Below are 26,829 nucleotides of genomic sequence, written 5' to 3' on the forward strand. Positions count from 1 at the left end.
TCAATTAACCATGAAAAGGCAAGGAAATAAAGACCTGGGGCCCTCAGAGCGTTGGGTGTACCTTTCTCTTAAAACAGTATTGCCAATTTACAGAAGAGAGACTTGGTCTTTTAGTGGTGTTGGGTAATGTTGGTGGGCTGCCAGAATAAACAAGTTGGCTAAATTGCATAAGCAAGTTCTAGCTAGCATCTAATAGCTTTATAGTGTGGATCCAAAGTTGCTGAAATAAAAGGAGAAGTTGCAGGAGAGGGGCTCCTTTAACTTTATACCATTTGACCATCCCTCCCATGCGTGCCACTACTTAAGTTACCTTTAGAATTCTTTCACGTTCTTCTAAAGATGCTTTGATCTCCACCAGCTGAGATTCTGCTTTCTGTGCCTTATCTTCCAGCTTCTGACACACAGAATTGTTCTTGTCAACCTGATCTTTCACTGCCCGCAGAACTTCAACGTCTGCAGCATGAAGCATGAGCTCTCTTTCATACTTGTTTTGTGCTTCGGAAGCTATCTTCGCCTGTAATCATTCATACAAGAAGAAAGCATCAATACATTTAATTAAGTACAGTCAACATCACTATAGTTCTGTCAAACAAATGCTAAGTAAACATGAGCCAAAACAAAACAAAGTATTCCACTTCAATGCTGCTAGGTCACTAAAGTAAAAATTACCATTTTATTTACTAGGTTTCTAAAGTGGCAGCTGGCACCCAGTCACAAGATGTTGTTTCAATGTTTCACAATTTACAAATGTGCCCATCATTTAATAGTTCATCTAGAAGCATTTTTATCTGAAAACCTGTGTAGCCTAATCTGGTAACTAGAAGGACAAATACCATGATTACATGAGTAACGATTAGCAATAGGCGCAGGTGATCGAACTCTAATAAGGACTGTTGTAGCCAGAGATCAACCACTTTCTCAGCAATTCTAGGCCCCTTTGCTCTCAAGCTGCAGCAGGTGGCACAATTTTTCAAGGTTGGCATTACTATGTTCTTTTTGGTGTCTCTTAGAACGATTCTTACAACGTCCTTGCAACCATGCTTTCTTTCAAGATTCAATTTCTTCAACTTCATTACAGTTCTTTGGCCTTGCAGGTCTGCTATCTCCTAGTTCTGACTGCACAGCGTAGTGCCCCAGCATTGTGGAGAGACTCCAGTTCTCCCTCAACACACGCAGCTTTGTCAGCCTGCTCGTCATCATGCGGGTCACTTTGCTGCCCCCCTTCTCTGCATACGCCAGCTTTGCAGTTTACAGTTCTCCAGACCTCACTCTCAGCTTCTCCCATACAGGACAACAGTTGCTGCATCCCTCCAGTCTCTCTTTTACCCTCACTTCTAGTTATGGGCAACAGGCAAGACATCGGCAATGACATGCCTAAGACATGCTTTGCTGCTTAGGCCCAGGCTGCCTGACCTCTTCCACAAGGAAATGGAGAACTTCTCTTCCTGCTTTTGTGCTTGCTGTGGAGCCTAGGATGTGATCATGGAGATGGTAAACTGACTCGTACCGTCCCAATATTTTGAGCACGCTACTCAAAATAATTGTTACAATGCTAGAAATAGTACGAAAACAAAAAGGCAGGAAAGGATACTTTCAAAACTAACTGCGGTACTTCCAGTCCACAGACTAAAAATTACTTCTGAACAGACTTACCGGTACCAAGCAGTTAACGGTGCAGCAGATGTGGTCAGCCAGAGTGAATACAAATTAATCAAGACAGGTAAACCTAGATTGCTACTTTTGAAATGTTCCCTACCAGGGAAATAGTCTGCTACAGTGGGGACTAATACAAGTGTAGCCCAAGGCCCTATTTTACCCACATTGTGATTGGCAGCCTCCTGGGTGCTGAGACCAGAATGCGCATAACAGCCTTTAAAGAATTCAAGGAAGTGTTTTTAATGGGCAAGAATGTTTTGAGTTCAAGCTGCAGCCAAACAAGCTGTTTGCAGGAAATGTCAAATAAAAGCTTCATTGTGCATAGCTGGTTCTAGGTGACAGCTGTGTGCCCAACATGAAGTGGGTTTATGATGAAATTCATAATTTTACAGAATGCAGAGGTAGAGTTGTTACCAGTCATCATGGGTTGAGTGCATTTCTCTTAGGTCGAGTAGGAAAACAAGTTAATAGACCTGCAAGTCCAGCAGGATCTTAAAAAATGTCAAGCTTGAAGAGATGATCGACCAGAACATTGAAGCCTTGCCGAGACATTGACATGGAAAGGACCATCCAATATCAAAGATTCAGTTATGGATAAGAAAATCTCAAACGCCCCAAAAACATCTAGAGTGTAGACTCTCCTCTAGATTCAAAGGAGGATACAAAAATCAAGTTGGTAAACATCCTGATTGAAGTGCAAATCTGAAAAACAGTAGAGCAGAAAGCTCAGACAGCTACCATCTAAATGGTCCCCCTCATATGGAGCTTGGAGCTTCCCAAGACTTCTGCTCAAAGTGATGGGAACCAGAACAACGTCACTAGCTAAATATCAGAAGCCATTGCGAGGTTGAGAAACCTAGCTGTGAAGGGCCATTATGTTTGGTCTATTTTCCCCGATTAGCACTAATCAAGAGGCGTGATAATGGGCGTAAATATTATTGATGTGCCCCAACCAGCCTCTTGGCATTAGTTGGTATGGAGGGTATGTCGGTGTTGGTTAAGATGGTTATAGCTATGACAAATCTTCCTTACCTGTGTCAACCCCATACCTTTTTGGTGGGCTTGGTGATTATTTTACATGCTCCTGGGTGAGTGCAAATCTTTTCCCGCTCACCCTTTTACTCTTTTTATGGGTGACCTTTATGTCCCTCCATAATATAGGCTTGGATGTATAGTTCCCTATAACGTTTGGGCTGTATGCATTTTACTATGGCAGCACACAGCATCTTATGTGCAGTGTTGCTGGGTTAACTTTGGGCTTATTTTTTCACTTCTCTTAATATACCTTGGGTGAACTATTGTTCACAAGGGTAAAGTGGGATTTCCAGCCCCTTTACTTTTTATATGCAACACCTTATGTGGAGTGCGGGGGAGATGATAGGTCAGTGAGAACGGGGATAGCATGTAACATTTGTGTTACAATGGCAAGCTAATGGCTGGTGGCATCGTTTGTACCTTAATGGCTTCTTAGTTATTACTCGAAGGCTGTCAAATCAGCTGTGTTAATGCACAGGAGGGTCACCATTCTGTTGCCATTTCGAGAGTGCTTGTTTCATGGGTCTTCCTCTGCCATCCTAGGAGGGGGCGGTCCTTTTTACAGTTCTCTTTCGGCGGGAACCATTTGTGTTTCCCGCTGAGGCTCCAGAGTGTCTGAAGACAGGACGCAAGGGAGGAGCCGAAACTCTGCAGCCCTTTATCTTCATGTGCATGAAAGTAACCAGTTCCTACAGGGGAGCTGGCTGTCCTGATCGGAAAGCCAGCCACCCCTTTCTGTAAAATGCAAGGAGAGTTTGCATAAGTTGTGCTTGGATTTCTGGATAAGTGTCTGATTTTGGAAGCTGAAGACAAGTCGACCACTGGAGCTGAATCTAAAGAGGAAGATGTAGAAACAACAGATGTAACCGATTTCAGTTACAGGAGAGCCTGCAGTGTAACTGAAAGCTGTTGTATCCCTTCCAGTCAAGTGACGTGAGGGTGCTGAAGAGGACAACCCCTGCCCAGAGGCTGGGAAGACTTGCTAGTATTGAGATGAACTGCAAAACGAGCCATCCCTCGACGTGCTGCGACCTTGCATGGCTGCAAACACCAATATCAAGGTACCTCTTGCCAGAATGCTGTGACAGGTCTTCCTAAGTCAGATTCCAGCTGAAACCTTTGTAGACTCCTGCTGGACCTCCAGAGACGAGTCGAATCTCTGAAGTCCCCCTCACCAGCGTGCTGAACCAAGTGAGTGAAGAAAATTCCGATCAGCGACGTTCATTCGTAATGTGGTTCCTGTAAGGGGGCCAAAACTACAGAGCCACAAAAAGCCTTGAAGAATGCGCTGTTGGAAACCTCTTCCGTTGACTGTTGCAGCAATTTCCCATTAGTGTCTGTTCCTTTCGTCAACAGCCCAAGATTCCAAGGACTGGGATTTGTGCTGCTGCATCGTGATGGTGTCCGTCCAGCTGCTCTTCTGTGCTAAGGTACTGTGTTGGCTTGTGTAATACCATCTCACGAGTTGGTGCAGTGGGGCTGAGTGAGTGATTTGTTTGGGAATTTGACCCTACCGTTTTCCAAGGCCCAGCGCTGGAACGCACCGAGGGAGCAGTCTTCGAAGTCCCTAAACACCTTCTACTAACCGTGAGGCCTGGTTCAACGAGATATCCTTTGGAACTGACTTTACTGCATCTGAACCCTATGCTGACATGCCTACAGCCGATTCCGAGACCACTAGGGTCCCTCTACTTCCTCGGAGATAACTCATGCCCTAGAATAGGGAAAGGCTTTAAAAGATAGGCCCACTGGCTGGAAAATTACAATTGCTGAAAAGTCTTTACTTTTAAGTGTGTAACTTTGATTCAACAAAATACGTTAAAGTATCCTGAAGTATTTACCTTTGAGCTGCTTATTACGCCTCTAAAAAGTATACAAGTTGCTTACTTTGTACTGTTTCACTCTTAGTAACTAAGTATGGTTTGATTATTCTGAAACTGAATACGTGTGAAAGCTTACCAATAGGGCTTACTCACCATGAATGGCATACTGCCATTCTTAAAATGAACCATTCGCTTTGTTTCCCCCTGATCTACTTAGTGCTCATCTAAAAAAGTCTTAAGAGTACAGTTGCTTACTGACCCTCTGAAACGTATATAGGTTAACTAGAACTACCGATAGCCTAGAGTTCTTACTTAAACTAGAATTGTATTCCCCACTTCTGAAAAGTATCACTGGTAAACTGCCTATTCCGGAGATAGAACAAGTTACTTCTTACCTGGTAACGTCCTTTCGATGGGATGTTCCTCCGACGTATTCCTTATCTTAGATAATTCGTCTCCAGCTTGCTGGCCTCGGAAATTTTTCCTCTGTAGAGGGCGCTGTGTGTCGACGTCCGCCAAGTTGGTGTCCCTCGACAGCCACCGTATCGGCGCCGACGTCACCATGCCCATAAATAGCCACACGCGGCGTCCGTTGCTCAGTTCCGTTTTGTAGCATAAGATAAGTCTTGCATGAATTGGCTATTGACCTTGAAGGAGCGTGAGCTGCAACCACAAGGGAAGTATTACTGCGCGGATGGATGGGAGGGGCGATAAGGAATACGTCGGAGGAACAACCCATCGGAAGAACGTTACCAGGTAAGAAGTAACTTGTTCTTCGAAGGGATTGCGTCCTCCGACGTATTCCTTATCTTAGATAGACTCCCATAGCAGTGGCATGTAATTGGAGGTGGGAACAAGAATGTCATGTATCCCTTTTAGGAATGAACCGAATGTAATACGGCTTTGCCAAATCTGGTCTCTTGACTAGCGGAGGAATCCAGGTTGTAAAATCTTGTGAATGTATGTGCGGATGACCATGTGGCAGCCGCACATGTGTCTCTGACCGGTACCCCTCTCTAAAGGGCCAAAGAGGCTGCGATACCCCTGGTTGAATGAGCCATAAGATTTTGAGGAGGCTCTTTCCCTGCCAGTTTGTAACATTCCAAAATGGCCAAAATAATCCACCTGGAAATGGTCTGTTTTGTTATGGGTAGTCCCAACTTGTGACCTGAGGAGCCTACAAACCGTTGGTCTGCTTGCCTAATCCTAGCCAGTCTGCTGATGTAAAAGCTCAGAGCTCGCCTTGGCTCCAGCCTATGTAGTCTTTCTTCCTCTTTCCCCGGATGGGGAGGAGGGTAGAACGAAGGTAAGGTAATTTTCTGAGTGATGTGAAATTCAGAAACCACCTTTGGGAGGAAATTAGGCTTCACCTGTAGGACAACTGTGTCCTTCTGGGAAATTGTATGAGAGGGTTTTACAAGATAGAGCTTGCAATTCGCTCACCCTCCTAAAAGATGTTAGTGCTAATAGGACAGTTTTAAGAGTGAGAAATCTCAGCGAACAAGAGTGGAGTGGTTCGAAGGGAGTACCCATTAGGAAATGTATGACTAAATTTAACTCCCATAAGGGAACTTGGAATGGTCTTGGAGGATAAACATTAGTTAATCCCTTGAGAAATTGTATTACTAAGGGTAGTTTGAAATACGATGGTTTCTCCGCAGTGCGCTTGAAGATTGATAGCGCCGCGAGATATCCTTTTACAGTGCCAACTTGAAGGCCTGAGTTTGCCAAGTAGAGTAGAAACGATAACACTGTTGGTGTACCGCATGAAAAAGGGTCGATAGTGTCCTCTCTACACCAGCTGCAAAATTTGTTCCAACGGCAGCAGTATAAAGACATTGTTGCTGGCCGAAAGCAACACCTTCATGATGTCATCAGGAAGGTCCCAATCCTTGTACCTCAACCTTTCAGAAGCCAAGCGTGAAGGTTGAGGGTTCTTATGTCTGGATGGAGAACCTGTCCTCCCTTCTGCGAGAGAAGGTTCTCTTTGAGTGGAAGACGGATTGGAGGGCAGATGGACATATCCAGAAGCTCCAGGTACCACCTTCACCTGGCCCAGTCCGGGGCTATTAGGATCATGGTTTTCTGGAATCTTCTCAACCTCCTGATCATTTGAGGAATAACAGGGACCGGTGGAAACTCCCAGTCCACTACGAACGCGTCCTCTAGAGCTCCTCTCGGGGGAAATTCCCTTGAACAGAAAAGATCACACTTCCTGTTGGTACTGGTGGCAAACAGATCCACCTAAGGGGTTCCCCAAAGGGCGAAGATCTCTTGAAGGACTTCCTGAGCTAGCTCCCACTCATGGGAGACTCTGCTCGGCCTACTCAGAGCATCCGCTGTCAAGTTCTCTCCGGCTAGGTGGACTGCCGATAGGGAGATTCCTTCCTGAATTGCCCAAAACCAGAGCTGCATTGCCTCTCTGCACAGTGGCAGTGACCCTACGCCTCCTCTTTTGTTGAGGTAGTGCATGGCCACCGTATTTTCCGTCATTATCAGGACATTTCTCCCCTGTACTGATGGCAGGAAAGCTTTCAGCGCTAGTCTGATCGCTCTCAGCTCTAATAGGTTGATGTGTAGTCTGCACTCCGATGGAGACCAACGACCGAGTGAGGTGTCTGACTACGGTTATCTCCAGCCATGGTTGCCAAAACAGTTCCTTTCAAGATGTTCTCTGGATAGGCCCACCATTGAAGGTCGTGGGCTACCCCGTCCGGAATCCGGAGGAGAACTGTCATTCTTCCTGAGCATTGTGACCACTGGGTTCTTAGTGCCCACTGGAGAGATCTCATTTTCAGGCGAGCCTCTGGCACAAGGAAGATGCAGGATGCCATGAGGCCTAGCAACCTCAAAAAGTCAAGGGCTGGGAGATGTTGGGCATTTTGAAACTTGTTGACCATCTGCAGAATATATTGAGCCCTCACCTCTGCTGGCGAGGCTTTTCCCAGGGAAGTGTCCAGGACCGCGCCGATGAACTGGAGTCTCTGATGGTATCATCTGTGACTTCCTTAAATTGAGGGAGAAGCCCAGTTTGTGAAGGAAGTGGCAGATATAATCTAGCTGGATCTGAGCTTGTTCCGAAGATGCAGCTCTGATCAGCCAGTTGTCCAGATAGGGGTATATGTGGATCCCTTCCCTCCTTAGACTTGCAGCTACTACCGACATGAGCTTAATGAAGACCCTCGGGGCGAAGGTCAGCCCAAATGGCAGAAATCTAAATTGATGAGCCGCCAATTGCGAACCTCAGGTATTTCCTATGTTTGAGATGGATTGGCACATGGAAATAAGCATCCTGGAGGTCCAGAGATACCAGTCAGTCCTGGATCAGGAGGGCCTGAAGGATCTGAGAGAGAGTTACCATCTTGAACTTGTCCTTCCTGAGGAACTTGTTCAATTCTCGTAAGTCCAAGATGGGTCTCAGACCTCCGTCCTTCAGTATGAGAAAGTAGGGGGGAGTACCAGCCCTTGTTCCTCTCCGCTACAGGTACCGGTTCTAAGGCACCTTTCTCTAGCAGGTCTACAATTTCCTGCAAGAGGAGCGGATCTAGAACTTTTAGAGAGCTGTGCTCCGGTGGATGAATGAGGGATGCACAGAAAGGGTAGGCAGTAACCTTGGGCAACTGTCTCCAATGCCCAAGCATCTGACGTAATAGCCTGCCTTTCCGTCAGATGGTGAGTTAACCTGCCCCCTACAGGTATTGTGTGGAAAGACCTCAGAGTGGTTTGGGGGCGGCTGATGCAGATGCCGAGGGTGAAGAGGCACCTGCTGCTGCTGCGGCCTTAGTACTTTTGACTCGTCCACCTCAGGTGGATCTCCTTTGGCCTCTTTGAGCCGCTGTCCTCTGCCTTTCCCGAATGCAGAATAATAGTGAAAGGACTTTCCTCTCCCAAAGGTTCCTGAGGGGCGAAAAGGAGTTCCGCGGATTGCAGCTCCTAAAGATTTTGCTGCTTTAGATGTTGCAAGTTTTCCAGACTGTCATCAGCCTTTTTACCGAATAAAGAAGAGCCGTCAAAGGGCATATTCAAAAGTCTGGCCTGTACATCTGGAGCAAAGCCAGACTTTCGTAACCACGCATGCCTGCGGATTGTAGTACTTGGCGCCATGGCCCTGCTGATACTGTCAGCGGAATCAATGCCATCTTTAATGATGTTAAGGAATGCTTCCCTTTCATGTCCTTCCGGTATGCAGTCAGCCACTGATGAAGCAAACTCCCAGAGTATGTGACTGAACCTGGCGAGCGTACAAGTGGCGTTGATGGACTTCAACGCCATACTACAAGCAGAGAAGACTTTTTTGCCATAGAATCGTACCTTTTGTCATCTCTGTCCTGTGGGCCAGTAGGCTAAGTGGATCTGCTGCTTGATGAAGTTGCCGCTTGAACCACCAGGATCTCTGGAGTCGGGTGTTTTGATAAATATTCAGGGTCAGCCGCAGTTACCCTATACTTGGCTGACAATTTTTTATTGACTGCAGGGATAACCTCAGGAGTTTCCCAATTGGATGAAATTTTCCTTTGTAAAGCTGTATGGAAAGGGACCACAGGATCCTCCTGTGGACCTTTATCTAGTATGTCTGTAAGGTCATCCTGTTGAAACAGGTGAAGGCGCAGACCAACCCATGAATTCAATAATTCTTGACATCAGGGTTGTATAGGGGGTTTCGGCATGTTCCCCTGGGTCTGCTTTGACAAATTCCACTTCAGGGGAAGTGTCCAACCCACTTGCCTTATGTAAAGATTCCTGTAGGTCTTTCAACCTTCTTTCCTCAGAGGTAAAATCCTCTGAAACAGGTGGTGTGGGCCTCTGCAGCCCGAAGGGTCTTTCTTGATCAGAATCCTTCCCTTCTTCATAGATTGAAGATAATCTGGGGTACTCTGACCTCGGAAATGGTGGAAAAACCCATTTCTAACGCAGAAGGAGCCAAACTGGTCATTGGGCGAGAAAAAGTCGATGTCGTCAACGCCGATGTGAAAGGCATTCGAAGGCCCCGAGAAAGGCGGAGAAAACTGGAAGAGGCCTCGAGGAACTAGAGATTATCGGGATCCTGCTCGAGGATGTCAACGACGTTCTCAGCGTCGTGCTGGAGGCTCTGGGCATAACCATGGGCTGTGAAGTAGCCATGGTTTTCTCTTTTATCAGCGTCGATAATGGCGTCAATGGCGCCGATCCATGAGTCACACGGACTTTCGGCGACGAAGATGATGCCTTCTTACCCGATGGCCCGTGGCGCTCTCGGGTGGACTCTTTCGCCGGGTATTAAGCGCATTTTAAATAACCAATCATATCATAGGCCTAATAAACAGAGTATTTGTAAACTTGCGGTCTGATGTAAGTGCTCTTTTTCTGACTGTATCACTACAATACCCCATATTGCCTAAAATGTAGGCTTTGCTGCTCTGCTACTCCATCTTGAATGAGCTTGGCTACATTGAAGTGTTTATTACCATGTTCACTAAATGGGATGGTCTAAATGGGATGGTCTCTCGGAACCCTCCCTCATGGCTGATTTCCGATAATTCATCTTAACAGCTACATGTTCAGTCTTAATTCACAGGCATACTAAACAGTAACCATAAAATCACAGGTTATTAATACAGCAAAGCCATAATGACAATGCATTACTTACCGTAAAAGCATTTCTGATGGTTGTATCTGCTTAGATTCACATGCTGTGCATAGGTCCGACATCCGACAGTGGTCACTGCGGAATATTGCATTTTGTTTTTCGTAGTCGAAAAGGGGACATCGACAAGGCGTGTCTGTAACACTATCCCTATAGTGACGTGTGTTGTACCCATAATCCCTCACGCGTCGAGGTCCCTCTGTATTTTTCTGCCCTGAGGGAGCCTTCTAGACGTGAGCGAGTACAGAAGAGAGCGATATAGAAAAGGATGTCTATGTTCCTTCCATCCGAGCGGGGAAGAAGGGTGGGCGCATGTGAATCTAAGCAGATACGACCATCAGAAATGCTTTTACGGTAAGTAATGCATTGTCTTCTGAGGTTTGTTAATCTGCTTAGAATCACATGCTGTGCATAGACTAGCGAGCAGTACCCGGAGTTGGAGGTGGGTTGTGAGAAGGAACAGTAGAGAAAAGATGTCTTAATACTGCTTGTCCCACCTGGGAATCAGATCTAGAGTGGGCATCTAGACAGTAGTGTTTTGTAAAGGTGTGTAAAGAACTCCAGGTTGCCGCTTTGCAGATGGACTCAAGGGGAACATTTGCAATGAATGCTATGGATGCCCCAGTGCCTCGAGTAGAGTGTGCTCTTGGCTTGAAGGGTAGTTCTCTCCTAGCAAGAGTGTAACAGAGAGTGATGCATTGTACAATCCATCTAGATATAGTGGATTTTGAAACTGCATCTCCTTCTCTTCCTGCTGCCACCGAGACAAAGAAATGATTAGTCTTTCTCAGTGGACTAGTTCTTTCCATGTAAAACATGACAGCTCTGCGCACATCAAGTGTATGCAGGCTTTTTTCTCCTAGATTTGAAGGATTTTGAAAGAACGTTGGTAGTTCTATAGACTGGTTGACATGGAATTTGGAGATGAATTTCGGTGCGAACCTTGGGTGTGTGCGTAGAACCACTTTATCCTTGTGAACTGTTACAAAGGGGTCTAAAACCGAAAGGGCCTGTAGTTCACTTACTCTCCTAATGGAGGTAATAGCTATTAGGAAAGCAGTCTTAAGAGTGAGGTCTTTAAGAGTTGCCTTGTGCATGGGTTCGAAAGGAGGGCCCATGAGTCTAGAAAGTACCACATTTAAGTCCCATCCGGGAGTTGGTTAGCTATCGGAGGGTGTATTCTCTTTACCCCATCCATGAAGGCCTTGATAACTGGTATCTTCCACCACAACACTAAGTTGGGAAGTGGCGTATGCAGAAAGTGCCGCTAGGTGGACTTTAATGGAATTGAACACTAGACCTGAATCCAGTAAATGGGTCAAGTACAGAACAATGTTAGTGGGAGAGCAGTCAACCGGGTTGATGCTCTTTCCTCTACACCAGATGACAAATCTCTTCCACTTGCTAGAATAGCAGTGGCGAGTATTAGGTTTTCTGGCTTCCCTGAGGATGTCCATACATCTCTGCGGGAGTTGTAGATGTCCAAATTCTATGATCTCAGGAGCCAGGCTGCTAAGTTCATGGTCTGAGGGCATGGATGCAGTGTCCTGCCCTTGTCCTGTGACAGCATGTTGTACGGGCAGGGAAGTTTCACTGAGGGAGATAGGGACATCTCCATCAAGTGAGCGAACCATGGCTGCCGGGCCCACATTGGGGCCACTAGTATCATGGTAACCTGCTCCTGGTGCATCTTGTGCACTACTTTGTTGAGAAGGGGAGTCGAGGGAAAGGCGTAAACAAATTTCCCTGACCATTGAATCGATAGAACGTTCCCCTTGGACTGGTTCTGGGGGTACCTGGAGCCGTAACTTTGGCATTGTGAGTTTTCCAGAGTTGCGAACAGGTCTATTTCCGGGAATCTGCATTGCGTGAAGACGTCTAAGACGATGTCTTTGTGTAATTGCCATTCGTACTCTTCAGGCAGGGGGAAGTCTCTGCTGAGTTTGTCTGCTAGCAGATTGAGTTCCCCTGGTACATGTTGTGATAGTAGGAACATGTTGTGTTTGAGAGCCCACTTCCATATATTCTGGGACAGCTTGGACAGTCCTGGAGAGTGAGTGCCCCCTTGCTTGTTGAGGTAGTACATGGCTGTAGTGCTGTCTGTGAGGACCATCACGGTCTTTCCTTGTAAGTGTTCCTGAAGGGCTTTCAGTGCTTTGAAGACCGCTAGTAGTTCCAGCAGGATTATATGCTTGGAATCTAAGCTCGGAGTCCACGCTCCGTGAGCAGTCTGATGGGATAGGTGAGCCCCCCCATCCTGTAAGGGATGCGTCTGTGGTTAGAGTGGCTTCCACTGCGGGTGTGGCAAAAGTTTTCCCTAATAACAGGTTTTCTTTTGTCCACCACTGTAGCGAGAGAACCAAGGCCTGCGAGACCACCACTAGATCGTCCCATTGTCCGCTGGCCTGACACCACTGGCTGTAGAGCCACTCTTGCATTGGGCGCATGCGCAGGAGCGCGTGAGGTACCAAATAAATACATGACGCCATCATCCCTAGCAAGCACATTGCTTTGCGTACAGTCACCTCTCGACCTGCCACATAATGGGGGATCTGAAACAGCATGTTTTGGACCCTCTCGTTGGAGGGGAAGACGAGGTCGTCCTTTGTTCGAATTAGAGCCCCTGGGAATTGTTTGATTTGGCTGGGGTCTAAGCTGGACTTCTTTTCGTTGATGGAGAAGCCCAGTTAGGACAAAAGGTCTACGGTCTTTTGGGTATTGGAGAAGCATGTTTCGTAAGAATCCCCTGTCGTCGAGGTAAGGGTATACCAGGATGGATAACCTGCGCAGGTGGGCCGCTGCCACTGCCAGTACTTTCGTGAATACCCTTGGTGCAGATGCTATCCCGAAGGGTAGTACTCTGAACTGGTAGTGTTTGTTCTCTATCTTGAACCTGAGGTATTTTCTGTGCGCTGGCAACATTAAAATATGAAAGTATGCATCTTTCATGTCTAGTGTTGTCATGTAATCCCCCTGTGATAACAGTGGGATTACTTCCTACAAGGTCACCATACGAAACTTTTGGGGTTTGACAAACTTGTTCGCTGGGCGCAGATCTAATACAGGGCGCATGGTTAAATCCTTTTTGGGTACAAGGAAGTACAATGAATAAATACCATTGGTTACCTGAGATAGGGGGACAGCCTCTATAGCTTCTTTTTTCAGTAGCTCTTCTACTTCTTGAAGAATGGTGAGGTGTTCCGGTGTCATGCGTCGGTTCCGTGGGGGTCTGTACGTTGAATTCGATGCAGTATCCGTGGGCTATGGTGGATAATACCCAGCGGTCTGACGATATTCCCTCCCATGCTGAAAGGAACGATGTTAGCCGGCCCCCGACCGGTGATGCATGGGAGGGGACCCGAATCTTCGGGTCATTTGTTGGTATTGGGCGTGGAACCTTTGGGGCTGGAGCCGCGACCTCTTCCTCTGCCACGGCGTTGGCCTCTTTGATTGAACTGGGTGTTGTTACCCTGGTTAGAGGGCCAGTTGGTAGCAGAGTAAAATTGCTGTTGGTTTTGCTGCTGGCGTTGGCCACGAAAGGAGCGTCTATTGCCATAGCCGCGTCTGTTAGGGGGCCTAGAAATTTGGTCAAGAGTCTTGATGGTATCAAACTCTTTCTTCGCATGTTCTAGGGCCTCATCAACTGCTTTCCCAAACAGATGAGTTTGTTCTATGGGCTTATTTATCAGGGAAGCCTGGGTTTCCGGCTTAAATCCCGAATTGCGCAGCCAGACATGGCGTTTGAGAAGTATTCCCTGAACCAGGGAACGGCCAGCCGTCTCTGCGGCATCTAAGGAGTTCTTTACGATGCCCTGGTTTACAAGAGTTCCCTCTGATATTATAGCTAACAGGCGTGAACGCAGGGGTTCTGGTGCGTCCTCTGCTTCGCTGCGCAGCTTGCTCCACTGTGCATCTGCGTAGCTAGCTAGTAGGGAATTGTTATTTGCAATCCTAGTTGAGAAGGCGGCGGACGTCATGATTCTCTTCCCAAGTGCATAGAGCTTCTTGCCCTCTTTGTCAGGTGGTGCCTCACTAGTGGATAGTGGTACCCCCGCTCTCTTTCTTGTATTAGTAACTACGAGGGAGTCCGGAATAGAATGTCCTCTGATGTACAAAGGGTCAGAGGACGAAGGGCTGAAGAACTTCTCTATCCGAGGGTTGACCCCTCTGACTAAGGCAGGATTGGAAAGGGAAGGAGTTATTCTTCTCTTTATAGAAGCCAGGAGCGGAATAGACTGACTAACAGGGGCTTTTTCTTTAATAACTTTCTCTACAAAGTCTATGTCAGGAAGAGTCTCCCCTGTGTCTATTTCAAAATGCGCTGCTGCCTTACGCAACAGTGCATTAAGTGAAGGTTGGTCATCTATGGGAGAGGTGTTTCCAATAGGTGTATCCTTGGGAGGAGAAGGGTGAAAGACATCAGGGTCTGAGTGCACTGATGGGGATTGCCAGGGCTGCGAGGTAGCTGTATCTTCTTCGAAAGCTCCTTCACTAGTGTAAGCATCTTCAAACCCCTCTTCCGCATGTTCTTCCTCTCCACCCAAACACTCATCTTCCTGGAGGTATTGCTCCTCTTCAGTGAGGTCATATACGTCTGTAGAAGGGGGAAACAGCCTAGGAATCTTGACCCTAGGGTCATCCTGGGGCCATTCTCTTGGTCTTTTGGGTGTGGGTGGGTTTTGGTTTCCCAAAAACCTTTCCATTTTCTCCATACAAGAATGGAGTCTTTCAAGGGTCTCATGGGGGACCCCTGAATAGTCTAGAGGGGGGAAATCAGTGTCTTCACCTTCAAAATGCTTGGAACGCTCCCACAACGTCGAAGAAAGGTTTCCGTCGCCCTCTGAAAAGCCCTCCGGTAGTTCAGAAGTGCCCTTAGATGAAGGGGGCAGTTCCTGGCTACTCTTGTGCTTTTTCAGCATTTCCATAGTCTTTTGTGCGGTATTCGACGTTTGTTTCGTCGTCCGCTTAAGTTTGTCTTCGGAAACAATTCTCGCCAGGCTCTCGACAACGAGTTTGTCAGTAGACGACTCTGGTGTCGACGTTACCTGCGTTACGTGTTGTTCCTCGACGGCCGCTCTATGGAGCGTTACGTCGGATGATTTTGCGGTAGCGCCCGTGTTTGATGAAAGCCCAATCGCTGGTCGCGGCTGCGTTTGCGGGTGGGGCTTGAGACCCTTATGGTCTGAGGTAGACGCCAGAGTGCCCTGTGTCCCCTTCGGCGCTGATGGATCCTTCGTCTTCGAAGAAGAAGAGCCGTGGGTTGTGTGCTTAGGCCTATGGGGTCTATGTGCGTCCTTGTCGCCGGGGTGTTCATCCACATAAGCAGGGCGTGAGCCGAGCCCGTCAGGGCCGGGGACGGACGTCAAGGAGCGCGAGCGTTCCTTCTGGGGGTTAATGACTTCCGTAACGGACATCGAGTTATCACCCTCCTCGTCACTTTCTGTAACAGCGGCGGCGGGTGAGGAAACTGACTTCGACATAGCGTAGTCCGCCCACCTCTTAAGTTTGCGTTCTTTAAGAGTTCTTGGTTTCAAGAGCTTACAGGCCGCGCAGCTGTCCTCCTTATGATCGAGGGGCAAGCAACGATTACAGAGCTTGTGTTTGTCCTTCCAAGTGTATTTGCCCCTACAGCGTGGGCAAAACTTAAAAGGTGTCCTCTCCATAGCTGAGGCAATAATAACTGGTGATAACAACCCCAAGGGAAAGATAGGGGAGAAAGAAAGATTCTCAAAGAGAAGATAAAAGTTTGAAACCCCACTCTCCCTACTGTATGTTGGCCGGCGAGGCCAGGCCACGTGTTCGGCAGCGCCGAAGGATCTCCTCCGTCTCTTCCCCTCCGTCGAAAACTTGTTCGGCGGAGAACAGCTTCACAGCTAACGTCGAGGGGAGGGATCTTTAACAATATAATAAGTATAATTAAGGACCGAGGTCCGATAGTAAGTATTTGCAATGTCTCTCCAGGAGCTCTGCATAAGGCGACCAGAAGCTGGGCGGAAAAAAACAATCTGAGGGACCTCGACGCGTGAGGGATTATGGGTACAACGCACGTCACTATTGGGATAGTGTTACAGACACGCCTTGTCGACGTCCCCTTTTAGACTACGAAAAACAAAATGCAATGCTCCGCAGTGACCACTGGATGTCGGACCTATGCACAGCATGTGATTCTAAGCAGATTAACAAACATCAGAAATATATATATATATAATATATGTTACCCTTTGGGATAAAGGGACACATTTGGTCATTTTATACAAGATTTGAATTTGCTTATTTAAGACTCTTTGTAAACTTCATTGTAAACTACTTCTGTGAATAGCAAGTTTCTCTGATTGCAGGGGGACATGTTTGAGAAAAGATTCAGCTTCTTACAGAGAGTAAAGATAAATGTAATGGGGGCAGGGGGGGCGCTGTTGCGCACTGAGCAAGATGGCTGCCTGATCTGAGCGCTCCGTAGCTTGAAATATCCTGCTTTCAAAAATCCTACGGAATGGTGCAACTGTCATGAACTCTACAAGCACAGAAGTGTGGCTGTGGATCTCTGGAGCAAGTAGAGTCAGTTCTGGGTGGAACCGGTCCTCCGATCCGGAGAGAAACCATCTGTGTTAGACTAACAGCTGTGCTGCTACGTGCCAAAACTGTTCCAGGGTCAGAGTCCCTGCACCGGAAAGAGGGAAGCACAGCCCACTCTACTACCGGCTGTACACAAGCGACGTAGCCCTGCTATTCCCAAACGCTGACTAAGCTCCCTGAGGTGGCGAGCGCTGTGGTGGAAGCCGAGGCATCCCCTCTTCCCCCCGTTGCCAAGACACATCTACATCATGGTTGCCCATGTGCCCCAGACCAGACGTCCCGGACGAGTCGAGCGACCCAATCTCCTGCCCCTCCAAAGCACGAAGACATCCGGAGACAGCAGAACCCCGCTCCAGTTAACCGCGGGTGTACAGAGAGAGCGCAGCAGTTGGGCCCTCATCGCCCCGCTCTCTGGCAGCGGAAATATCACCAGTGCGACTGCGGGAGGCCGGCCGGGCAGATCAGCCCGATTCAATCAACACTAACGAGGTACGTGAGGGGGAAGGGACACCGTCGACCATTGTGTGGTTACGGGCCTCAGTCCCCCCTTCTGATACTACGGCCACACGGACAGATACAGACCCCACGGTCCACCCCTACCTGGCCACACTGTGGCGGCCCTGCGGGCTCCTTGGACCACAGCACACAGCATAACACTCAAGCCGCCAATGAAGTGAAACCTGAAATAGCAGCAAACTGACAGCTGAATTGTGGTGAATGCCGGGTGGGGGCTGCGGCCAACTCGCCTCCTTCCCAGTGCTGAGACCAAAACCCCATAAGACTATTGATTCCAGCACGGCCCACGCCCACCCTCCTCGCGGCGTGAAAGGGAGGCACAAGTCATTCATTTTTTTTTCAGGCGCTCCTCTGCCTTATATCGAGCCGATGGGTACCAGAACACAGGGCTGAACAATCAACCTACTCTGTAAGCACCTGCTGTACACTGACTCCAGAGACACGCTGAGTGAACCAGCAATGATAACTCCCACTCTCCATTATACCAGAAGAACACATACCTCAGTCAGGGCGGCAGATCCCCTCCATTACATTCCACCACCCCTGGGCTGTGCGGCTAACCGGCTACCAGTGTACAGCCATGACAGGAGGCGCTAAAAACAAGAAAAAGGGACCAGTGGATGCATTTGCTAATGCTGCCACACAGGACCACGATACCAATCCAGCAATGCTCCCCAGGGGTCCCACACCAGACCCCTCTAAACAGGGCATGGCCCCTTACATGGCAGCTATGGAGAGAGGGTGTGTGGCAACACCAAACATGATGAAATTGGCGATAACAGCCTCAATCCGAGCGGATATTAAGAAGGTTACTACTAGAGTTTGAGGCTGAGGACAGTTTCCACCCTAGAGGACACATCTGCTACTCAAACCAAAGCCATGGAAAAAATCCAAAAGGATGTCAAAACCCTCAAGACCAAGTGCGAGGACTTGGAGTCCTGATCACGGCACAACATAAGAGTGGTTGGGGTGGCGGAACGCAAAATGAATGATTCCATGGAACATTCCCTTCAAAGACATGCGCTACTCCTTATCCCCAGATGCGCAGGTTTCAAAGCAATTTCTGGTGGAGTGAGCACACAGGGCACTTAAACCACCGTCCCACCTAAACCAGGGGGCTCTGCCACCAACAATCATAGCAAGGCTACTCAGCTACCGAGATCTCATTCTGCACCTAACGCGTTAACAAGGCCTCCTGTCCTATGAGTCTAACCGCATCCATATATTCCCGGATTTTTCAAAGGGGGTACAGACTGCGTAGCAATCCTTTGACCCTGTGAAGAGAGCATTGAGAGAACAGAAAATATACGCAATGCTATTCCCTGTCAGACTGCGTATCCAACACGCAGGTAGAACACAGGTTTTCCAGACAGCAGAGGAAGCTATGACATATTGAACATATCACTGCTGCACCAAATGAAACTTGAACTCTGCAGCCCATGCAATTGAATCCGGTGCAAAGACAGGCACTCGTGGATCAAATTAGAAAGGAAATAGCACACCATTTCAAATGACTAGACGCTACAGTTCCAGAAAAGGTAATGACCGTCCCGCCCCCATTTTGCAAAGTTGCAGTTGGTTCACTGGGTTACACCGCCCATTTGGGGAGGATGGTGAGGGTGGGGGGTGTGAGGAGATGAAGGCCAGTTGCCTGAACAGAACTGGGACCACCAAGACTCGCGTGTGTCTCCAGGATTACTGGCAAAGAATCACGTTGGGGGAGTTTTTACAGTTAATGGTTGTTATAAGAAAAATATGGCATCAACACAGTGGGAAGAAGAGCATTACAGCACCAAAGGCGCCATTTCCTTGCCAACAAGTACAAAAAATGGTGTCACGGCAAGTAACTAAAAGTACTAGACTCTTCTCCTGGAATGTCTGGGGCTTGCTCAACCCAATCAAAGCCAGAAAAATACTAGCCTACGCCGATGGGAACAGAATCCATATTCTTCTGCTACAGGAGACTCACACCACTGAACACATTTCTGGCTCATTCGGCTGCTTCTGGGGTTCACAAGTCTTTGCAACAAACTACTCATGACAGTCGAGGGGGGGTACAGACGTTGGTCCAAAGCAGACTTGGGTTCCTGGTGACTAGAACCGAAGTGGACACAGATGGCAGATGCATAGTAAGGGAATAGTTTCTTACCTGTAACTCCATTTCTCCAGCATTGGTATCTGTCATGGATTCACATGCTTAGAATATTACCCGTCGTCAGACTGGGAACCCTCGGTACACTTATAAAACCGTTTCCCATAGGAAAAACTCCCGACACTTCTGTGTCCTATCTACGTCGTTTTAGGGGCCGATTATGCATGCCCCAATAGGACGTAGCGGTATAAATGCCCCGCACCCGCGGCTCCCTTCAGATTTTAACCCCTCCAAAGTAGAATGGGGTAAAACATACTTACATACATTGCATTCCGGGGAGGACGGCGGGCGCATGTGAATCCATGAAAGATACCAATGCTGGAGAAATGGAGTTACAGGTAAGAAACTATTCCCTTCTCCAGCATTGGGTCTTTCATGGATTCACATGCTTAGAATAGATTTTATGGCAGTAATCCTGAAAAAAGTTGGTGTGAATGTAATCCAACGCCTTCATAAGTATATATCCAGCCTATGCATCCAGGTATATATCTACCTATATATGCCTATACACAAGTACATATAACTGCAAACAAATATATAAATGTACATACATATATCTGCATAAAATAAGTAAAGACACTTCTCGAATAGGGCTTACCTTATTGAAACAGATGGCGCAAAACTGCCCTTCCCATCTGTACATCGTCCGCATGCTGTCGATCGAGGCAGTAATGGCGGGTAAATGTGTGAGACATCGACCATGCCGCCGCCTGGCAAATGTCCCTCAGCGGAATTCCTGCCCACAACGCTGTTGAAGACAAAGTGGATCTAGTGGAATGAGCTCTCGGGAGCCCTTGTAGCGGTTTTCCCGCCTTGGAATGACAAAAGGCAATCGTCGACGAGACCCACCGTGCCAGTCCTTGTTTTGAAATTACCTTTCCCCCTCGTCGACGGACCATATGCAATGAAGAGTTGCTGCGTAGATCTGAGTTGCTAAGTCCGATGAAGATAAAATTTGAGAGCTCTTTTCAAGTCCAAGGTATGGAGGGCTTTCTCTGCAGCCGATGAGGGAGGGTTTGGGGGGGGGGGGATTTGGTCGCGAAAAAGGTAGGCAGGACAAATGAGTGACATAATAGCTATTAGAAAAGCCAACTTCCACGATAAGAACTTCATCGACAAGGTAGCCATCAGTTCGGTAAGACTCCACATTGGTGGAAAGCGCTTAATCGGCAGGAATGTACGGAACAGACCCCTCATGAAGTGTTTTACCAGCCTATCACTAAACAAGGGAGACTGCCACTTCCTTGTGAACCTAGAGATGGCCGCCAGGTGTACCTTTATTGATGAAAAAGACAATCCACTCTTCGCCAAGTGCAGCAGATATGGTAAAGGTTGCTCCGGAGTTACCCTTAGGGGTTGCACTCCCGGCTGACTGACACCACCCACAGAACCTTCTCCACTTACATGCATTCGACTTGTTGGTGGAAGGGGCCCGTGCTGCCTGCAGGATCCCCCAACAATCCGACGAAATGCTCAGGGCACCAAATTCCGAAAAGTCAGGAGCTAAGCTGTGAGATTGAGACTGTCCGGATTGTGATGCCACACTGTCCCTTTGTCCCGGGACAAGAGGTTCGGGACCTTCGGAAATGTAATCGGTTGCTCTATTGACAGTTGAAGCAGGTCGGAAAACCACAGCTGCCTCGGCCAATACGGGGCCACTAGGATGACTCGACACCTGTACCTGCATATCCACTGCAGGGTTCTCGGTATAGGAGGGAACGGGGGAGGTGTGGGGGAGGCGTAAAGAAACTTGTCCGTCCACAGGAAGGAGAACACTTCCTCCAGAGAACCCTCCTCTGGCCACCTGCTGGCGTACAGCCCGCACTTCTTGTTCACCTCCGTTGCGAAGAGATCCAGCGGAGGTTGCCCACACTTCTCAAAGACTTTCGATAACTGAATGCTGGCTCCCTTTGTGTATTTGGTCCATTTTCCTGCCGAGGGAGTCTGCTTGCTCGTTCCTTACTCCAGGGAGATGGTGAGCTACGATGGCTATATTGTGCTTCAGAGCCCAATGCCACACCTGCTGAGCCTCGATGGAAAGGGTTCTGGACCGCATGCCCCCTTGCTTCCTTAAGTAAAACATTGCTGTCGTGTTGTCTGTCAATATTCTCACTACTGACCCTTTGATGTGTGGTAGGAAAGACTTCAAGGCCCAGCGCACTGCCCTCAGCTCCAGAACGTTGATGTGCAGGAGTGACTCCCTCCGGGACCAGACCTTGCGTTTGGAGAGTGCCCATGTGTGCTCCCCAACCCGTCAGGGACACGTCCGTCACTGGTCAGCCGAAACTCCGGCTCCTGTAGGGGTACCCCTCTGGATAGGTTCTGAAAGCTCTGCCACCATTGAAGAGCCCGCAGGAGTTCGTCGTCGGTCGTCAGCTTGTCCGACCAGAGCCCTTCGCCTGCGTCCACCAGGAACTCTTCAACTGGCCTCATGAACAGGCAGCAGTTGCTCACTAGAGGAATGCAAGATGCCATAGCGCCCAGAATCGACATCATCTCACTGATACTCTGGTATTGGTCCTCCACCGACTTGCTAACCAATTGAGTTTGGTGATTCTGTCGATGGATGGCCTCACTAACCCTGACTGGGTCTCGAACTGTGCGCCCAAAAACACTAAGCTTCTCGACGGCGTCAACGAAGATTTTTCGAAGTTTACCGCAAACCCCAGCCGCCGTAAAAGGTGCATGGTGGCCTGCAAACTTGTGCGAGTTGAAATAGGGGAGGACCCCCCCTCACCAACCACTCGTCGAGATACGGGAACACGTGATGGCCTTGCCTTCTAAACCAGGCTGCCACTGGAGCCTAACATTTCGTGAACGTTCTGGGAGAGGATTTTAGCCCAAAAGGAAGCACTGAACTGGTAGTGAGTCCGTCCTACCACAAACCTTAGGAACTTTGTGTCATCATCGCATTGGTATGTGGAAGTACGCATCCTGCAGGTCCAGAGACGCCAGAATATCCCCTTCTTGAATGGACCGGATCACTTCCTGGAGCACGAGCATCTTGAATTTTAGGCTTTTCAACATCTTGAGATTGCGCAGGTCTAGAATGTCAGAGTCCTCCTTCATGCCCTTCAGGACCTCATCCACCTTTTCGCCGAGCAGAAGGTCTCCCTCAAAAGGCATATCCAGCACCTTGTACTGCCCCTCTGGTCTAAAGTTGGTGCATTTAAGCCACGCCTGCCTTCGTAGAACCACCCAGTTGTTGACTTGCTTAAACCCCGATTCCGCGAGGTCCACAGCGATGTTTATAGCATGATTTGAGGCCTCACCTTTCCGGACGAGTAACATCGCCACCTTCCTATGCTCTTCCGGAAGATGCTCCAGCATAGGTGCCAGCCGGTGCCACATTTCTCTGTCATATCTGGCTACTATAGCCAGAGAGTTGGCCGCCTTCACTGTAGTTGCTCCTACCGGCAACACCTTGCCAAAGGCATCTGGTCTTCTGGCCTCGTTTTCCCAAGGGATGGGGGAGGGGTAGGGGGAGGGGGTCATGGATTTGTGCTGGGCCCTCGATTTTCTCGCCACCACCACTGAGTCAGGGATTGGTTTGGAGGACAGACACTTGGGGGTGGATTCTGGGGCCTTAAATTTCGTCTCCGACCAACCTTTTATTGCGGGTTCCGAGAAAGGGTGACGCATCGTCTGTAAACCCTCCTGCCACATGATCCAGGATGGGTACTGAGAACACCGACCTCTTTCCCATGTGGTCGAAAAGAAAACTGTCCTTTTTCTCTTCCTCCTGGGCCAATCCGAATTCTGTACACGCTTTGCTCATCATAGCGTGAAATGACCCAATGTCGTCCGGGGGAAGACTGCTGAGCTGGGCTCCTTGGGGCTTCCAATTCAGCCTCTGACTCCCAGGTTGGATCCCTGGAGGGGGATAATGAAACATCTGACAGGGTCCTTCTGTCCGAGTCCGAATCTAGCAGTTCTCCCTCCTCCTGGCGTGCACCTGCGAGGTCCTCACTTGCTGGTACCGTCGTAGGTAATGTCGGAGTTGGCCGACGGGACGGGCCCGGTTCATCAATGCTCGATTTGGCCGGAGTTGCCACTTGAGGTAGTCTCTCGTCCAATGTTTTCAATAGGGTCCGCAACGTGGATAGAACCTCCAGCGATAAGATAAACTGTGGATGAAGCAGAAGGGTAGACACCGGAATGCTGGTTCCCCCGGAGAGAGGCTTGCCAATTCCTCGTAACCCACGTTCTGCAGGGCCAGATACCCTCTCACACTCATCTCCCGAGGACACTGACAAGGCCACCTCTTGCTGCAGCAAGGCCTCCGGTAAAACCAGGTCAAATACTTCTGGTCACCAGGCCTCCTGCGGAATCTCCGTCGATGAGGCTAAAGCCGGGCCCGTCGTCACCACCTGCGGCCCAGGAATAGACAAGACCAACTGTGTCAATGGTACAGAAGGGGTCGACGACTGCCCTGCCGTTGACGACGGAGGTCGCGTAGGTCCCTGAGGCGTTCCCACCTTTTCTAAACTTGACCTGCGTTTCTCCGATTCTCGACTCGAGGCTGATCTATGGTGATCACCTGAGGATTGACCTTTCCTTTCTCTCCTTTGACGAAGACGACAAGGTTTTCTTCGACGACTCCTTTGCGCAATGGCTTCCCGACGACCCTATCTCCACCGGCCGTGGTTTCTTCACCGGGGGTTCCGCCGATGTCGAGCGGCGCGGGGCCCCTGAGGATTTTGCTGAGACCAGGTATGTCCCTGCTCCATCGCACAACCATGCCACTAACCGCCGAATTCTGTCTTTAAGAGTCTTTTGGGAGAAGCCTTTACATATGTTGCACTTGTCTGCCGAATGGTGAGGGTGTAGACAATACATGCAATGCATATGTCCGTCCCCCTTATACACTTTCTTCAACCCGCACGTAGCGCACGGGCGGAACAGAGCTTTTCCAGACATCAGGAAAAAGCTCAACAACCTTGACAAAATAGACGACGCAAGGTGATCCCACTACTTTGGAAATGGTTGAAATCTGAAGGGAGTCGCGGGGGCGGGGAATTTATACCGCTGCGTCCTATTGGGGCATGTGTAAGCGGCCCCTAAAACAATGTAGATAGGACACAGAAGTGTCGGGAGTTTTTCCTATGGGAAACGGCTTTATAAGTATACCGAGGGTTCCCAGTCTGACGGGGAATATTCTAAGCATGTGAATCCATGAAAGATCCAATGCTGGAGAACGGTAGTATTGGATATCCAGATGGGGATACCCGTGCCGGATCACCGCCTATGGAGAATGCACCCAGACCTCCTGCTAGATGACTCGCTCCTGGAGCCACTCTGGATTGAGGTGGCTGAGTTCTGCAAGCGCAACCAAGACTCGGGGGGTTCGCACATCACGATCTGGGAAACCTTCAAGGTGTGGTTGAGAGGACACCTGATATCCAAGGTCCGCTGTGGGAAATACGTACCCAATTAGCCCTGGCCAAGGATCACATCAAAGAAGCAGAAGAAGCACACAGAATCACCAGGGCCAAGAACTCTGACACAATGCTACAAAGCGCCCTGGCTGAATTTATGACACTGGCAGAATGGAGGTCTGGTATGTGACGCAACCGAACAAAGCCAGAAAATATGGAGAAGGGAATAAATCCGGCAAGAGGCTGGCCAATCTAATCAAGTGTGAACAGGGCCTTCCACAAAATTACCAGCATCACTGATGAGCTGGGCATAAAACAGGTAGACCACCTGAAGGTGAATGAAGTGTTCCTGAGTTTTTACACCAAGCTCTACAAGAATACAGATCAGGTGACAACAGAAGAGTTACAAAGCTATCTGGACTCCTTTCCACTCCCCGCACTGACCCCAGAGAAAAGAACAGCCATCGACTTTCCTCTGAGCCTAGAAGACTTAAACACAAGCCATCAAAGACCTCAAGTCAGGCAGGGCACCAGGTTCGGGCGGTCTACCTGCAGACCTCTACAAAATCCTCATCGAAGAATTCGCCCGACGGCTGCCAGAAGTGTGGAAGGAATCCCGGGAGAGGGGGATACTGCCGCCATCAATGAGAGAAGCCATTATCACGGTCTTATTGAAACTGCACAATCCTCACGATCCTTCCTCATACAGATCGTTGTCTATAATCAATGTCAACACCAAAATCTTTGCTGAAGCCATAGCCAACAAGCTGAACCCATATATGTCCAAACTTGTGCACCCGGATCAATTGGGCTTTAGACCGAGCCATTCCACCGTCCTGAATCTGTGATGGTTCTTCGCCATTGCCTCCCAGTTGGACCCTCGGGCAAAGACGGTCGCAGTTACTTTAGACACCGAGAAAGCATTTGATTCGATCTCAAGAAAATTCATGTACGCAATACTAGGAAAAAAAATGGGATACGACCTAGGATTCCTCAGACTCATAAGACTACTGTCCTGCAATCCCATCGCCAGAGTACAGACCAACAGGACACCGTCACCCTGCTTCGATCTACAGAGAGGCACGAGGCAAGGCTGCCCACTTTCCCCCTCTAATTTTGCACTAACAATAGAAGGAATGGTAGAATACCTGCGTTGCAAACATGCCTAGAGAGGGATTCGTATCATGGGATCCCTGCAGTTCATCTCCCTCTATGCGGATGACACTGCTATACATCAGAGACCCGGACACTCATTTACCACCTGCGATGCGGGACATTGTGGAATTCACAAAACACTCAGGACACAAGAACCATGCCAAGTCCGAAATAATACCTATGACCAGCTCCACAATCCAAACTGCAGCCATGAATGGCTTTCGTTGGTCCCCCACCACAGCGCAATACCCAGGCATCATAATAGCAGCAGACAAGCAGACTTTGTACGCCAGAAACTACGTTCCATTCTTGTTACATCTGGAATACAAGCTTAACTCATGGGTTAAATTACCACTATCCCTGTACGGACGTATATCCCTGCTGAAAATGCTGGTGGTACCGAAAATGCTATATCTATTCAGCGGCATCCCGATCTGGCCAGGTAGAAAATTCTTCGACACTACAAAAGCTGACCTCGATTTGTCTGGGGAGAACGCACAGCCAGAATTAGTTGGCCTAAACTATGCAAAAGTTATGATACAGGTTAACTAGCGGCTCCTGACTTTCTTCTATACTACTCTGCACAGGCACACTGCGAAATACTGGAACAATACTGCAGAACAATTTGCACACGTTCGTGTGGAAGAGTTTGCGGCATCTCCCCTGAACCTTAAGAGTATGATATTTGTCAAGGTTGCAGAAGAGAGGATACTGGCGGATCCGATAGTCATCGACAGTGCAGGCGTGGGCACAAATCCTCAAGAGAGCGGGATGTGACCTGCTTATTGGCCACATCTACCTCTATAGCACTACCCCGAACTTGAACCTACTATGGACCGAATGCAAATTAGGTGGGATCCGGAAAAACAGGCCAAGGTGGGGGACCTCTTGCCAGAGGGATGATTTCTTACAGCTGCA

General features: G+C 48.7%; 1 protein-coding gene across 4 annotated transcripts in view; it reads right to left on the reverse strand.

The window, feature by feature from the left end:
* TPR (translocated promoter region, nuclear basket protein) overlaps positions 1-26,829 on the reverse strand; it is a 2,097,972-nt gene that overhangs the window by 1,254,767 nt on the left and 816,376 nt on the right. For all 4 annotated transcript variants that reach the window (XM_069641376.1, XM_069641377.1, XM_069641375.1 and 1 more), the window contains exon 25: positions 311-514. In XM_069641376.1, coding sequence (XP_069497477.1) covers positions 311-514 — 204 coding nt within the window. The remainder of the gene's footprint in view (positions 1-310; positions 515-26,829) is intronic.

This window comes from Ambystoma mexicanum, chromosome 1q (assembly GCF_040938575.1).
Source record: "Ambystoma mexicanum isolate Mex_15411 chromosome 1q, UKY_AmexF1_1, whole genome shotgun sequence".
NCBI lineage: Eukaryota > Metazoa > Chordata > Amphibia > Caudata > Ambystomatidae > Ambystoma > Ambystoma mexicanum.